The sequence below is a fragment of the Cornus florida genome, unplaced genomic scaffold (genome assembly GCF_030987335.1).
Source record: "Cornus florida cultivar Cherokee Brave unplaced genomic scaffold, ASM3098733v1 CherokeeBrave_3.0.0_Hap2_Chr03, whole genome shotgun sequence".
Taxonomy (NCBI): Eukaryota; Viridiplantae; Streptophyta; class Magnoliopsida; order Cornales; family Cornaceae; genus Cornus; species Cornus florida.
This window is the reverse complement of record NW_026775573.1, coordinates 10,879,680-10,897,254: the sequence shown is the minus strand read 5'-3', so window position 1 is coordinate 10,897,254 and position 17,575 is coordinate 10,879,680. Positions and strand designations below refer to the sequence as shown.

General features: G+C 34.9%; 1 protein-coding gene across 3 annotated transcripts; it reads left to right on the top strand.

Annotated features, from left to right (window-relative positions):
* Window positions 1-1,091: 1,091 nt before the first annotated feature.
* On the top strand, window positions 1,092-16,847 carry LOC132299452 (probable choline kinase 2). Of its 3 annotated transcripts, XR_009480119.1 has the most exons (12): window positions 1,093-1,240; window positions 1,328-1,403; window positions 3,078-3,507; window positions 5,009-5,130; window positions 5,295-5,490; window positions 7,574-7,691; window positions 7,821-7,868; window positions 8,933-9,039; window positions 9,973-10,096; window positions 16,000-16,067; window positions 16,199-16,228; window positions 16,407-16,847. XR_009480119.1 is itself a non-coding variant. In XM_059796064.1 (11 exons), the coding sequence occupies exons 1-11, from the start codon at window positions 1,111-1,113 to the stop codon at window positions 16,418-16,420; spliced, it is 1,395 nt and encodes a 464-aa protein (XP_059652047.1). In that variant the 5' UTR covers window positions 1,092-1,110; the 3' UTR covers window positions 16,421-16,847. The 3 variants fall into 3 exon arrangements, 2 of the variants coding, with proteins under 2 accessions (XP_059652047.1, XP_059652048.1); XM_059796064.1 differs by lacking the exon at window positions 16,000-16,067 and having other exon boundaries at window positions 1,092-1,240; XM_059796065.1 differs by lacking the exons at window positions 16,000-16,067; window positions 16,199-16,228 and having other exon boundaries at window positions 1,096-1,240.
* Window positions 16,848-17,575: the final 728 nt, after the last annotated feature.

Below are 17,575 nucleotides of genomic sequence, written 5' to 3'. Positions count from 1 at the left end.
TGGCATAAACATTCGACAGAATCCAATTCCGAGTCTTGTTCTCCATTAATTAGGGCATCAAATAACATGGAAAAGATTGTGACGAAGTGACCAAAGCGTATTAGCTGTGAAGGACTGATCACCAACTTTGTGACTCGTGAATTTTCTAGCGAAAGGAACGAAGAAAGCAGGACAAGGCTCCAATCAAGTCGAACATTTGATTGTTAATCTTTTAATTTGAGCATGAATATCATTTAAACTCTAGCTTCAGTGAAGTCAGATTGACTCAAACATACTTGAGCAAGCTCGTTTGGCTAATATAGAGTTTTAGTCATGACAACAATATTTATAAAGAGAATATCTTTAAATAATACCTGATAAAACAAGCGGTTTTGTGTTCATGACCGCATTCTAAAACACGACTTGTGAGATTCAACAATTCTGTTCCATTAACATATAATAAATATACATTCGTGAACTTCTTTTGTTATGTGTTTTGTTTGTGAGTGGTGTACTATAGCAAAGTTTAAGAATCCAAGAAAAAGAGCAAGATGCAAACTCATCAATAAGATCGTAAGAAAGAAAAAGTAAATGTAAAGGCTTTGTAAGGCCATCAATGACCACTAATCTGTGAAATTAAATCGCGATTGGTTGTAGCACCTCATGGAAGCTCAAAAACTCAACCTTCACTTTGAAAAAGAGGGAATATTACCAATTAATTAAAAGGTCAATTCTTTATTAAACAATATTAAAATAATTGCATCATTATGTATAGAATTGAATATGTTACAATATAAACAAAGCACTTAAATATATTTTACGAATAAAAATAGGTGAGTGTTGTATAAGTTAAAATAGATAAGTGCTTAATAAACCGTCTATATAATAAGGTAAACGAGTAGGTGAAAACGATAATCCTAAAACCCTAAATTGTAGCCTAACAAACAATTTTAAAATTAAATCAAACCTGAATGATTCACTTAACAAAAAGGCAGCTTTAATGCATTAATAGAGAATAACTACAAAGATAGACGGTAGTGTGACACCAATGTATGGTGGGGCATAAATTATGCCCCAACCTCCACATATATTAACAGTGACGTAAAATATTACTGTATGTTATAAGACAAAATGTATATTGCATCGTTTTTACGCAAATCCAACGGCTGTGCGTTGTCCCCGTATAATCTGCGCCTTGCAAAAATTCCCAAATTATACGCTCCGCATTTCTCAACCGTCGACTCTCCGCCGCCGGCATTCCGTACACACACTGTCTCTCTCTCTCTCCTCTTTCTCTCTCTACCTCACGATTGATTATCTGCTTGTTTTCTGGTTTTTTTTTCTCCAGATTCAGTCCAAAAAAACCAAGAGCTGTTTGGGGGGCATAAAACTACTGCTCTCCTCCGATTCTTTAGTTCTTTGAGGTGAGAATTGATTAGTTTTTTTTTGTTGCTTTTTGCTATTAAATGATGCTGCTTTCGTAAACGCATTCTAAATTCAATTCGATATTTCTGCTCTTCCTTGAATTAATTTTCAGTTTCATGTTACAAGTGCAATCATAATAGAAGCTATTCTCTTGCTAATTAGGGTTTGAAAAGCAATATATATATATATATATATATATATATATATATATGAAACTATCCAGTATTATTTATTTCTAGCTTACATATTAAACTATCACATGAAAAAAGATGAAGTTATAGCATGGACATGGACTTTTGACTGAATTAGACATAATAAAATTTTCATTTTATTTTTCTCCTAGGTAAGACTAGAAAAGATAAAATTAAAAATGTTCACATTCGGGAGATGGTTGGAGTAACACAAATTTGAGATAAAATCAAAGAAAATTGGTTAAGATAGTTTGGACATGTTCGACAAAGACCTCTAAGTGCGCTAGTTAGAAAAATTGACATAGTACACATTGAGGCTAATACTAGAGGAAGAGGAAGACCAAAGCTAACATGGGTAGAGTTAGTAAGGGAGAATATGATAGCACATGGATTGATTGAGGCTATGGCATTAAATGGAGAGAAATGGAAACATTGATTTATGTAGCCGACCCCAAGTAGTTTGGGAAAAAGGCTTGGTTGTTATTGTTGTATATTTTCCTCCCAGCATGGGTATTACCAGCATTGGGTAATGACTTTTATTTGGTTTTTTCTCAATTATTGTATTGCAAGAGCGTCAAGTTTACGTCCTTTCTAACCATAATGGTATTATGAAATGTTGCATTTTAGATATGTGACCCTATGTATATGAGAAGTATCGGATATGTGCCCCTATGTATATGAGAAGTATCGGATATGTGTTTGAAATAAAAAAATAAAGAAAAAGGTATTTTCAATGATGAATACGTTTAGGAGGCATTGGACACATAACCGCGAGTATTCAAGGAGTATCAATAGGATTCCCTTATAGAAGTATCCGTGCTTTGGGATAGTAGTAATTAGCAAACATCACAGACAGACAGACACACACACGCGGACAGTTTAATATACTTTTAATTGGTAAGGTCTTATATTATCGTTCTTGTCCCATAAAAGGCACAACAATAATAACAAAGATACTAAGTGTGATGGCAAACTTGTTGGCAATGATTTAATCATAAATATTTATAAGTGATCTTTAGCAATTCATGGGTCCATGTTTTAGGGTTTGTGACTTGCTTTTGAATGTTTCATGACTTTTTTGGTTGAATAAGATCAGTGCTGTTTGGCCCTTTTGAGTTTTGAAAGTTGTTTTCTTTTATTTTGTGTACTACTAGGTAGCTGTTTTTATCTCTTCTTTGTATCTCCATGAAGGACACCTTGTTCTTCCTGTATTATTTTTCTATTGAAACAAGTATTTACATATGAGATAACCTTTTCTGCTCAGAATATTGAGACTATGAAATGTAGTGGTTGTTTTCTTTCTTTTTGAGGTTGAGGTTTTACAGTCTATTTTCCTAAAGGATTGAGATACAAGGTGCTTTTTATATTATTAGGCCTCATTTGAGGTGGTTATTGTATGTCTTCTGTGTGTGACTAAAGTTTAATAATTAGTTGAATCGTGAATGAAATCTAAATCTAATTTATTTTGTCGTCTTTTCCCAGAAAAGAGGTTCCGTCATCGAAAATTTTAATTCACCCTAGAATTTCTTGCCATCATCTGCATATTGGTGGATCTTTAGTTATGGGTGCTGTAGAGAATGCCATAGACAATAAAGTAGGTCGTTTACCAGAAGAAGCAAAGAGGATTCTACAATCATTGGCTTCCAGCTGGGGGGATGTAGTTGAGTCAGATGCATTGCAAGTGATTCAACTGAAGGGTGCTATGACAAATGAGGTCTACCAAATCAAGTGGCCGACAAATGAAGAACAGTCACGAAAGGTATTGGTTAGAATTTATGGTGAGGGTGTGGGGATTTTCTTTGACCGGAACATTGAAATCCAGACATTTGAGTTCATGTCCAAGCATGGGCAAGGACCTCGTCTTCTTGGAAGGTTTCAGAATGGGCGACTCGAGGAGTTCATTCATGCACGGGTACTTTTACGCAATTTACTATGTTAAGTTATTTTATTGAATTTTCTTTTTATCTAGAGACTGAGAATCCTTATCTAGAGACTGAGAATCCCTGAAGTTGCTTTGGAGATTGGGAATCATTTAATGTTTTAGGTTTTTCGTAAAAAGATGCCGTTGTTTTCAAGTAGCTAGTATTAGTGCTAATTCCTTATGCTTCTGGATCTAAAGTCAGGATATTCTAGGGGGTTGGATATGTGACTGAATTTTGTCATATAAATGAGAACCAAATTTGTGAATGCTTTTGAACGACCTTAAATAAAAATAAAACAACTAAATCTCCTGGAATTTCTTTTAATACATTGTAAGGATACTTCTTTATTAAACTAAAGTCCAGCCTGGGGCACTTGTGTTTGTGCGTGTTGTACTTTTTCTGTAGTCCAGCCTGGGGCACTTGTGTGTTTGTGCGTGTTGTACTTTTTCTAGTAGGTACATGTGTTATACTCCTCAAAATTGGTGCCCCACTTCAAAGATTTTGGCATGTCAGAATACGGTGGTATAAGCTTGTAGGACACAATTTTGGGCATCGACAGTTATGCAGTATTCTTTTTCTTTGTTTTGTTTTGAGTTTGGTGTCTGAACTTATTATATATGTATCAGACACCACTATCCTTGTTTTCTCCATGCCATGTTCAAACAGTTGGAAAATGTTTTTTTTTCTCATAACGTAATTGGAGCTTACAGATTAGCATCCTAGTGCTGCTCTACATGGAAATAGAATAATATGACATTCTCCTTTGAAATCTGTAGTTATTAAACTCTAGGCATCTCTATGTTATTTGGTTTATGATACCTTCTCTTAAGTTGTTGAATTTCATTGTATCATCAAATTATCGGGTTCATTCTAATTGATCTACTGATTTTCTGAAATTAATTTGTTTTCTTTATTAGAGGCACACTCACACACACACACAACCACACAGAGTAGTTTTGCCTGTCCTAAAGCACAAGTTTTACTCAAACAGTGCTTCAAATGTTCATGATATCCTGAATAGAATTCACATGGCAGGAAATGCAAGTAAATATTGCATTTTGATGGGCCTCATATGCTAGTATCTTGCACCAATAGGTTGACTAATTTTGACAGTTTAATTATATCAGGATATGAGCCCATGATACACATGTAAGTCAAATTTGTGAAGGAGATTTGGGACGCAAGAAATTTCTATATTTTGAGTACTTATCACATATGCTACAGCTCAAATTTCACTATTTTTTTTTAAGAAAACATAACTTCTTTATATATTTCCTTGTTGCTTGGGTTTGTAGATGATGATTATGGTGGTTCAATTATGCTTGGTGTTGTTTCAAGTATGAATTAACTAGGGATATCACCTAATAATTGGAACTGTGCCAGTTTAAGGAGGAGTTGTTCATCACTTCATCTCCCTTTGAATATTAAACTACTCAATTGTATCCTTCCTCAAACAACTAAAATTTCTTCTTTGTCTTATGGGAATTACAGACCTTATCAGCACCTGATCTGTGTGATCCAGATACATCTGGTCTTATAGCAATTAAAATGAAGGAGTTTCATGATATAGATATGCCTGGTCCAAAGAATGCCTTCCTCTGGGTTAGACTGCGGTATGATCTTACTCTCTTTTATTTCCTTCCCTCTCTTTTGATGAATGGGGTTCGAGTCATATGAACCTCAAGCAAGATCATGGTTCAGTTATAACTTATAACACAAAAACATTTTATACTACAGCTGTACATATTTTAAAATATATTTTTTACATATGCTTCAGCAATTGGCTTAATGCGGCCAAAAGTATGTCTACCCCGGAAGAAGCTGAGGCCTTTCACTTCGATGCCCTAGAGGAGGAAATATCAATATTGGAAAAAAAATTGTCAACGGATGATCAACGTATTGGATTTTGCCACAACGATTTACAATATGGTAACATAATGTTCGATGAAGAGACCAGATTAATCACTTTAATTGTAAGTATCTCCTTAGAGTGATTAATTTGTATCTTGATTTCTTTCTGAAATTTTAGAGACAAAACTTTACGTGGTCAGTCTCCTACCGAACATTTCTTGTTATGATATTTATTGTGATTGGATCTTCGTGGGTAAAGGCAACATCTAGGCAATAGGTGTAGTTCACTTATTATTTTCTTAACACTTCTATGGTATATGTGATCAACAATACGTTGTAGAACTAAGGGATTAGATGGAATTTGTATATATACATATTAAATTCTGAATTGCCTATTAATATTCTTCGTTCTATTGATGTAACCGATCTGTTTTGACTTGCTTAGATTCATTTGAATTGTGCTCACGAGTATTTGAGAGAGAGAGAGAGAGAGAGATGATATCAATTCATGGGACCCTTCTTCCAAATCTTTGAATATTCTATAACTATCGGCTTTTGCAAGATCCCAAGAGCAACCATTTTGTGCAATCCAAGGTTATGTTTGTATCTAATTTACTGTTTTCCCCTCCCAGTACCATTGACTTTTAGGGAACACACTGGGTCCCTCACATCATACGAGAGAGAGATAATTGCATAATTGCACAAAGTGGTTGCTCTTAGGGGCTTGTAAAAATCTGTGTGTTCTTTTTTCATGCTTTTGTTGCCTTTAGGCCTTCATTTGGTGTCGATTCAATGTGTTCGTCTTGGGGCTGGTTTTTGTTCAGTTTCTTGTGTCCTTGTTTTTTAAAATTTTACTGTGCATATTTTATTGTCTGGAATTGGTTAACTGGTGGATGAAATTATATACTAGCACCTGGACCAGTCTGAACCTATATTAAAATGGTCCTTACTTTGAATTGGGCAAAAAGGATCTAAATAGACACCTTGCAACCCTTAGTCAAACTTCGACTTGTTGACACAATAACATAATTTTCCCATCCTGTTCATCTTCTTACTCTGGTAAAAGACCTATCTTGAGCTATATCAGCAGCTTGTGAGATCTTTCTTTTATTTAGAGAACTCTTGGGATAACTGAATAATAGAAAGTGAATTTGGAACCATACAAGAAGAATCAATTTTATAAAAATCTGAACATAGAAACTTGATACCATCTGGAACAACTGTGGAAGCAAGATTAATCAGACATAAGAAAGATTAGCAATGTGATGACACCATTCATGTGAAAATGATAAGAGCTTAAGCTTTTCATAGATCAATATTGGTTGTTATTCATTTAATGTTTAGTTTAAACATGCTTCTAGAACCTTTTTTTGTCCTGCTCAAAGGAAGGAAGGTGGAAGACATTTCGATTTTATGATTATTATTATTATTTTTTTGAATGATGGATTCAAATACTTCTGTTACTATGCCTTATAATATTTATCTGTTTAGCCAATATAGGTGGTATGTTACTCGTATAACGAATATATCTAGAGTGGTTATATTCTTATATGTACATTCAGTCTAGTTCACATGGCATGTAGGTAAGTTATGACTCTACCTAGTTGAATGTCTCATGGGGCAGTGATGGGATGACCTGTCTCATGGATTTTCCATTAACTGAGGTCAAGTGAAGATATATGTCTCAGGTACACTTGATACCAAGCTGCAGTCTTTATCTTCTCTTAAAAACTTTGCCTTTATTTTGTTTTTTGGATGGCTTGTCTCTCTATTACCTGGGTCATTACTTGCAGAATCTGTTGGAAAGTTCATGAATATTTCTGTCATAGAGCACTGTCCTTGCTTAGAATTTAAGATTTCACTCAGACTATCCCACCATGGCTATAGAGGCAATAGTTCACTATTTTATTTAGAGTTCCAATGTGCAGTTTGATTCATCTGAATGAGAAGTTGGATATTTTCTGGTCTCTCTTATTGGAGGTTATACAGCAGATTGTCCCCTTCCTCTTTTACAAAGGGTCATTATCCAGTGTAGTCACCTTCTATTTTACAATATTAATAAATAAAATTAGGAAAAAGGATGATTTGATTTAGACATGGACCTTGTTGATTGAACCTTTTGGTATATTGTTCTTTGTTGATTCTCTTAACATCTTTGAATCTTTTAAGTTGTAGAGCCCCTGAAATTTACCTCTTTTTTACTAGGATTATGAGTATGCAAGTTACAACCCTGTTGCCTATGATATAGCAAATCACTTTTGTGAGATGGCCGCCGATTATCACACAGAAACACCTCATAATTTGGACTTCAGTAAATACCCTGGTGCGTGACTGTCAAAATTTATTTCCTTCCTATGTTCGATTACTTTGATTGCTTCCACGAATATACCATTGTAAGTGTTTGACTCGTCACTGAATCTAATTGAGTTCTATTGACTAAAATTGCCAACAGGTTTGGAGGAGCGTAAAAGATTTCTGCGTATGTATTTGAGTTCTTCAGGTAGTAACCAATTTTTACGTCATTTATTGTTTTTTATGCAACATCCATGACCCTGAGGCTATGTTCGGCTGCATGGAATTGGAGCCTTGAAATTGGAGAAAATAACTAAACTTTTCTCCAATTCCACCAATTCCAATTCCATGCAGCTGAACATAGCCTGAAGGTCATTCAGGACATATTGTTCCTACCACGTCGAGATTTTAGTTTCTAACTTTCTACTGACCAGAATGTAAATCTTTAATATGCACCTTCAGTGGTAAAATTATTATTAAAAGATTAAAGGTTGTGTAACTTTGTATTGATGTGTCTGAAAGGAGTGGATCTGGATTTAATACCTCAAGTTCAAATCTCTTGCTCAAGGATTTTATGGCTTAGATTTTACTTTAATGAGATCTTTTTATGGCTTATATTTTACTTTAATGAGATCCATGGATGGACTTTCCAGGTGTGTTGATGGATTTGAAATAACAAGGTGAAAGGGAGTTTTTGAATCAAACCCAATAATGATTCTACTTGTACTAGTATCCTACTTGGACATGTATTATCCCCTCCTCCTCCATCATTTCTCGAAGCTCTCATAATCCAACTCTAATTGTCAGTCCTATATAACGGTTAATTTCAATGTCAAGTCCCTTCGGTTCAAATTCATCAATCCAAAAACAACTGAAAAGTATTTTGGAACCTCAGGTGTTCTTTGGCATCTTTTTAGTTCTGGTTGTTTAAAGGGAAAATGATGCACATATGCATGATTTTAAGTGTTGAGACTGCAGTTATTTGATTACTTTTGTCAATAATAAAAGGTGTTGCGTGATATGCAACTTTGCAATAGGGTTTCTGTATTATACACGCCTATACGAAGAATATTTGGAGAAGGATCAACAGAAGGAATTCTTTTCCCGTCTTTTGCTGAAACTAAAATGTAATATATTTATAAATAATCAAAGACATTCAATTCCGGTAGAAATACAAACTTGTTAACAAATGGAAATGGACTATATTTATTTTTTTAAGGGAGAAAAAGTGGATTGTTACCATCATTTCTGAACTTAAAAATCTTCATGCAGGTTATCAACCTAGTGAAATGGAAATGGAAATGGAGCAGCTAGCTCAAGACGTTGAGAAGTATACTCTTGCAAGCCATCTGATTTGGGGCTTATGGGGAATAATATCGGTATCTTATACCTCACCCTAACTCGTGATTAGAATTCTGTTTATATTATATTAATCATCCAGAAAGATTGATAACAATTAGATTGAACTAATTTTTCTAGGAAGTGTCCAATGCATTAAAAAGGAAGGGAATAAGAAGATAAGAAGGATTAATGCTCTCCTAAACATAGGGAAACAGAGGAGATTCTGAAGCAAGAAATTGTGAAAGTTGGAAAGTGAAACTAGACAGAGAGAGAATCAAATCTCTGTAAACCCATCTTTCAAATGACCTTAAAAGACTCTGAAGTAGCTTAAGCTTTTGTATTATACATTTGTAGTTATGCCAAGTGCTCCACTGATAGATAGGCAATACCATGGACTTCATCACAGTTTTACCCAAGTCAGACGGGCGTGGGAGTATCATTGTGGTGGAGGGTCGTTTCAGCAAGTATGCCACATTCATACCTGTGCCTACGCGGATTGCATGGCTGAGAGTGAGAGGACACCCAAATGACCTTAAAAGATTCTGAAGTAGCTTAAGCTTTTGTATTTTACATTTGTAGTTATGCCAAGTGCTCCGCTGATAGATGTGCAATACTAGAAACTATAGTGCCATAAACATTAATTTGTTTCAGCCCAAGTAATTACTGAGAGGGCCCACAAGTTGGAGGTCAATGGTTCAAGCTCCAATGGTTTCTTAGTGAAAAATGATTTCTGGTGCATGATTTACTTAAGAGTGCACCAGTAATCAAATAAATGAACGAGATGTTCTCAACTTCTCATTCAATTTCCATATCAACCTAGAGCTGTTTCCATCCTAATATTCATCAAATAATAGGTGCCTGCACCTGACATGTTGACTCATTTAATGGATGAGACGATACTAAGGTAGCAAAGAGAATTGCAGTTCCATTTGAAACTTCCCAATTTAACCCTATCATTTTCATCCTTTTAGGAACATGTTAACGAAATTGACTTTGACTACATGGAGTATGCAAGGCAGAGGCTTCAACAGTACTGGTTAAGGAAACCTGAGCTATTGGATTCTTTTAGAGCTACCCCTGATGATGTGGCTGATGGTAATGCTACTATCTATTTCTTTGTAGCTTTCTCTTTCTTACTGCTTTGTTTGGATATGATCGTATATGTCCTCTGCAAGATATATGAATGTTATTTACATTTGAGTCATTTGACCCAATGAGTATTCACTGGTTCAAGTCTTGAGGGTAGTCACTTTATGTAAATAGTCAAAGTTCACCCCTCCCGAGTCCCAGCACCCTTGATTAACAAGTAACACACTGTGCAATGGCATTTTTTTGAGGTTGTTAACTAAGTTTCATGATGTACTAAAATCTTCATTTTGAAACATCATTTATATTTTCTTTTAAATTAAAAATGCTCACTTTAATTTATATATTTTTATTTTTATTTTTTCCAGTGCCTTTGTTTTTAGTTGAAACTTTTTGCTGTACTCTTCTTTATGACTTAGGTCTGAATATTCTTAGCATGATTTTATTTTATTTTTTGTACTCTTTATTACTTACCAATGGATACTCTAAACATGATTTTTTGTGATCTAACCAATTAAGGTTTCCTACTGATGTCAAAATTTGATCTTAATATCACAAGATAAATTGCCCTTGGATAATGGAGTATAAATGCACTGTCATAGCTTTTGAAGAAAGTTGGCAAACATTTGGTTAAAAGTTATTTGTGAAATTGTTGGAAATCTTAAACCAGAGACTATTTGAAAAAAATTTAGAAATGTGAATATGAACATTTTATTTAAAATTACTCATTGAAAAAAATTAACTTAAGATTAAGTCAAAACACTTGTATTGGAGGTCCTAGAATCTAGTACTGAGGTTATGTGTTGTACAAGTCAGAAATTTTTTGACACATTGATAGAACAAGAGCTAGCATGTTTAGAATCACATGCTATTTTTTTACTATCGGGAGAAGAAAAAGTTTGGCTTGTTGACCGTTCTGCACATCCCACTTGAATTTCAAGTTTTACTAAAATTTCATTTCACATATATTTTGTAGTCCTACTTATCTTGATCTAGAGCTTATCTCCAGACTTCTAATCTGACAATTATCCATATTCCTTACTCTAGTTTTATCGACCAAAATAATATCATAGACAAAAAGCTATACCATGGAAACTCATCCTGAATGTTATTTAGTAGCTAATCCATAATTATACAAAGATATATACTTAATGTTGATCTATGATGTAAGCCTAAAGTAATTAGAAAATGGCTTGATTCTCTTGCAATTGTTTTAATTATAGTCAGTTCCATGGTACATGTTCTTTCATTTCGTGATATCTATATTATGACTCCTTTATATTCTAAAATCCACCGTATAATATCTCTAGGGAACCTATCGTAGGCTTTCTCTAGGTCTATAAATGCGATATGAATATCTTTCTTCTTCTTTTCTTTACATCTTTTCGTTAGTCCTCTCAGTAAGTTCTAGCTTCCATTGTTACTTATCAAAAAAGGTTCTAGCTTCCATTATTTACATCCCTGGCATAGTTCCAAATTGATTTTATGTTATTGTAGTTCCACATCTTTTACTCTTGTTTAATCGTCTCTCCCAAAGTTCCATAGCAGGACACATTAATTTAAGGGTAAATTACAGGGACCTCCTCTATGGTTTGGGAAATTACTCGGACCTCCCCTAAAAATGAAACTAACCTACACGGATCTCCCTTATGTCACAGTCAACGCAAGTCAATGACGGAAATTGCTAATGTCATGTACTGAATTTATTAAAATTCCTATATTACCCTTTGAGTGCTTTTTCTATATTTTACTTATCAAAAAAAAAAAAAATCCTATATTAACCTTCATCTATCTCCTCTCTTACTTTCTCTCTCTACTCATTTTCTCTCTCTATATTATATTCACCTGGCCAACCACCACCATCACCATTTCCATCACCTCCCTCACACTCTCTCTACTAACTTTCTCTCTCTATATAACATGTATATATACACAGAATGCAACATATTTAACCCATATGAATTCGGGTTCTTAGTACCCATTTTTTCGGAGCCAAACCCAGGAACACCCATATCAATCTTTCCTCACCAACTCTAACCCTCTTTTTCTCTCCCTCTCAAATCGATGGCAGCACTAATATATAGTTTGTAAAATTTAAATATAAAATAAATAAATAAACTGAACCTACCACCAAACTACCAGTTTCAAGCATAAGATCTCTGTTATTTTTTTTTTACTGGTGCACATATAGATATAAAATTTGCATTTACTGTACATGTTTTTCCGGTAACATTCTTGGAAGGTTCTTAATTTTTATTTATTTAGAGCAAACCCACATATCAATTGACACGTATAAAGCGTATTAACCACGACCCCCCATGCTCCAGTGAAGAAAGAAGTTACAACTATGGCACCAATGAAAGCTCTGAACAGAAACCTCCATTGATTCCGGTGAACAAAGAACTGAACTGGAACTCCATTGATGACGAGCTAAAGACGACCCAACTGCTGTGGCCAAATTTGCGAGAAGATCTGAATTAATGACGACCCAACCGAGACCCAAACTGGAAAAACTATAGTACCCAACCGGTGAGCTTCGTATACACATTTCCGGCAAGCTTCAAAAAAGACCCAACCAATTGTGAACTCTTTGATCGCGAAACCCAATCTGCTGCCGCATTAGAGCTCAAGTCCTTGCCACCGACCGATCACGCGTGCATCTTGCTAGAAGTCAACACAGACTTCCCACACAGTTTCTCTCTAGAAAATCTAGATCTATCTTCCTCTCTCTAGAAGTCTCTACAAATGGAAAGACCCAAGAAATAAAATAAAAGAACAATCAAAGAAAAGCAACAAAGCAATATGGAAGGACATGAAGGTGCACGTGGCTGTATTACTTGGTCAATAGTGAGCTTATAGGCTAAGGAAAAGTTAAGGAAGTCAAAAAGTGAAAGGTATATTTATACGGGTACATCATTCATTTATCCTAGCAAATTGAGGGTATTTCGGTAAATTAGACAGGTTTGTTAGTGCATTTGACAGTCCGTCACTAATAGGGGAGGTTTGTGTAGGTTAGTTTCGTTTTTAGGGGAGGTCCGAGTAATTATGGCAAACCATAGAGGAGGTCCCTGTAATTTACCCTTAATTTAATGCCTCAATAATTTTTACAATTTTGGTACTGTAATACCATTGCACCACTCATTGGCAGTTTAGCAGTCATTATTATCTTATTGAATATTTTTGTTAGCCAAGACACAATATCATCCCCTAAACATTACCAAAACATACCAGGTATGGTATAGATTCTAAACTCTTTTTGTTTTTGTTGATGCGAAAATCCTCAAGACTTTGAACGACCGCGTTTACCTGCAAAACAAAAGGACGTCATCTCGAATGGCACAGGTAGGGTGCCAGCCGAGGACCCTCCGACGATCAAGTTAGTACTTGTAATCGTATCACATAATAATTATGTAAATTATGTCTAGGGGTTTTTTCTCGTACCTTTTTTAATGGCTTGGTGCCCTATTTATGGCTGTCGATTGGAATCAAATTGGTCCCGCGGGAGATCCGCTTGTGCGAGATCAGAGGAGATTGTTTGTTGCTAGATTTGTCGGGAATATGATTTACTCCTTTGATTTTCTCAAATTGTGCCAAGGCTATCCTCACCTTGTTGAACCACGTCGTCATTCATTATCCTGGATAAGAAATGTCATCATTCTTATCCGATGGAAATCTTTATCTCTGATAACGAAATATGTCGAAGAGGTCTGGCGGCTGGTCAAGGTAGGTTATTTTTCCCTATCAGTTGCCCCCCATTCCCAAGCTTGCTCGTCTAACTTTGGGAATGTAAAAAAAAAAAATTTCTTTTTTTTTTTTTTGGGCCCCGGCACTGTTCCCGAGGGAACAGTACCCGTGGGTACTATTCACTAGAATAGTAAAACTTCTTTTTTTTTTTTCGGCACTGTTCACTGAAACAGTATTTTTATTTATTTATTTTTTTGCCCTGGGCACTCTTCCCTCGGGAAGAGTGCCTCGAGTACTGTTCATGTGAAAAGTACTTTCTTCTTCTTCTTCTTCTTCTTTCTTTTTTTTTTTTTTTGCCTTGGGTACTATTTTTGGTACCCTTGGGTAATCTTCCATCGGGTACTATTTTTGGTACCCTTGGGTGCTCTGCCCTTGGGTACTATTTTGAGTACCCTTGGGTACTCTGTCCCTGGGTATTATTTTTGGCACATTTGGGTAATCTTCCCTCGGGTTCTATTTTTAATATCTTTGGGTATTCTGCTCCTGGGTACTATTTTTGGTACCCTTGGGTACTATTATTGGTACCCTTGGGTAATCTTCCCTTGGCAAGGGAATAAATTATACGAGCTTCACTCAGGTCGTCGCTCCTTTAATAAAGGAATTAAATTTTACGAGCTTTACTCAGCTCGTCCCTTTAGTAAATTCTCGAGACTCAGAACGACAGCGTTTACCTGCAAAACAAAAGGACGTCATCCCGAATGGCACAGGTGGGGTGCCAGCCGAGGACCCTCCGACGATCAAGTTAGTACTTGTAATCGTATCGCATAATAATTATGTAAATTATGTCTTGGGTTTTTTCTCGTACCTTTTTTAACGTCTTGGTGCCCTATTTATGGCTGTCGATTGGAATCAAATTGGCCACGCGGGAGATCCGCTTGTGCGAGATCAGAGGAGATCATTTGTTGCCAGATTTGTCGGGAATATGATTTACTCCTTTAATTTTCTCAAATTGTGCCAAGGTTATCCTCACCTTGTTGAACCATATCACATAATAATTATGTAAATTATGTCTAGGGGTTTTTTCTCGTACCTTTTTTAACGGCTTGGTGCCCTATTTATAGCTGTCGATTGGAATCAAATTGGTCCCGCGGGAGATCGGCTTGTGCGAGATCAGAAGAGATCGTTTGTTGCCAGATTTGTCGGGAATATGATTTATTCCTTTGATTTTCTCAAATTGTGCCACGGTTATCCTCACCCTGTTGAACCACGTCGTCATTCATTATCCTGGATAAGAAATGTCATCATTCTTATCCGATGGAAATCTTTATCTCTGATAATGAAATATGTCGAAGAGGTCTGGCGGCTGGTCAAGATAGGTTTTTTTTCCCTATCAATTTTCATTTTTATCAATGCATTTTTACCTTGCACAACCTGACCCGATGAAACATTTGTTAAAAAGTTTGTTTTCTGTAATCTCCCCAACATTTTGCATATTCTTCTCAATCTTAACCTCCTGTATAATTTTAACTTAACTACTTCACAATGTAGCTTTTTCGCCTTTCTATATAATTTTGTCTCTTTTTACTAAACGCTGCAAATTTTCACTCTTGAGGCACTTATCATTAAATCCTCTGATTTTTCTCTCCCTTAACTTGGAATTTATATATATACTCTCTCCCCACCCTTAAGACCTAATTCATCTTCTGTCACCAACTTTTATGCATATATGTATTTTCAAAAGTTTATTTATTATTTTTATTTTGCTGAATTCTATAACATTCGCTTTTTGTTTCTATATCCTAAAATTATTTGTAATTTTTAATATTAATAAACATGATTTTTTTTTTTTTTTTCTTTTTAAATCTAACTAGTGGCCCTGGTAAGCTAATTCTGAAATATCCAAAAGGACAAACAATCCTTTGCGTCTTCGTGCCATGTTCATTGTTAACATCAAGGTGACAAAATTTATGATGATACTTTTAAAATTACGTTGCCAGTTTTAAGGGCTAGCCCAGTGCACGAGGCTCCCGCCAACAATTACTATACTATAATTTTGAAAATACTAGTTGTTCATTTGTTAAAAGAATATATCACACGGCAAGGGAATGTTAGTATAGATATGTAACCAAGAAAGATGTGTGTCAGAAGTAAGCAGAAAATGCATTCTATGTTGAGAAACATTCCAGACATTTGTACATATTCCTAAAAACATTTATCCCTCTTCTCAGTATGATCAGAATAAAATATTCTCAGACAGCAAGGTGCACTGAGGTCAAATGGTTTTACCGTTTACATGGTAATTCTACAAGCTTGTCTCTCCTAAACATTTGATTAGGACTTGCATTTTATTTTAGTTAATAGTAGAACCCAAAAGAACCTTTTCTGCTCCCCACACATACTTGAACACTTTCCTTTCCGGGGTTGCAGGAAATAGCACTCCAGAAATCAAGATAACAGGTAATGGAAATACTCCAAAGAACCATACAAATTGTCATCTGAATTAGAAAGATCAGTCGTATTAGTGAACTTCAACATTCTCTCGTGCTTGCTTGAAACTTACTTACGGTATTTATGACAGACAACTTAAAGCATGATTTTTCGCTTTCAGAACGTGAATGTGAGTTTTGGTATGCAGGCAGCAGGCAATAATGTGCAAACAGTGCTGAAGCTGACAGATCTGCCGGAGAAGAAATTTTATGAAATTTGCATATGCTCGGCAAAGACTGACAAGATGGTACTCGGGATCCTTGCTACTCTATTTGTATATTATTTAGAAAACGAAAAATACAGTACCTGTGATGTTGCAGCAGAGGGATTAATGGTATAAAGTGAGAATGTGCTAATCACGGATGCCACCATTGTTATCGTAAATCGTTGTTAATGAAACCAACTTGTCACTTTGAATTAGTCCCTTAATCGTTGTGAATCAGTTGAATCAGTGTTGTGACTCTTGTCTGAGTTTTACATGGGATTTTAGAAGAGTGGAGTTGTGCTTTTTGTATCATTGAGATGATTTCATTTCTTTTCAGCCAGATGTTTATGGGATTATGTATTTCACTGGTTTGCAGTTGATGTCTCTAGACCATTTGTAGGACTATGTTTGATGCATTCGCACGTTAATGCATCAAACTAGATTCTAACACTCGCTTAACCTTTTCATATTTGAAAGTCTGAACTTACAATAAGGAAAAGATTGATGTTTAATATTATTTTACATAAAGAAATTGTTCTAATACTCCAAATTGTTTTTGATGTCTGCCAAACTATTAGTATTGTAATAAATAAGGACTTCCTACAAACATATACATATATGCATATATTTAAATGTAAATTAAGCTTATTATGAGGCGACCAAGCGGTATTGTAGCTTAGTCATACTTTCTCGAGAAAATGATGGCTTCTCAGTAATTAATATAATAAGTATTTTTTTTCCTTTAAACGTATAAAAATAACATGCGCGAAATTTTGTATATATATATATATATATTTTTTACAAGACAAGAAGAGTTATAAGTTAAATTAGTAGGTGTAAAGAGTGGCACTTTCAAAATTCAGCAGAGACACTTATCACTGGACAAGACATTTGTTTTAAATATTTTTTTTGATTTGACATGTTTGGAATACTGAATTTATAACAATTTTTTTTTAAAAAAATGAAAATCTAGTATAATTTTCAAATATATTATGTATTTATTAAAATAATAATATAAAATTTTTTAAAAAAATAAAAAACAACACTCAACTAGCTTTAATTTCCAAATTAGCGATTTTATTTGTAATAATGTGAATTAAATGGATAATATA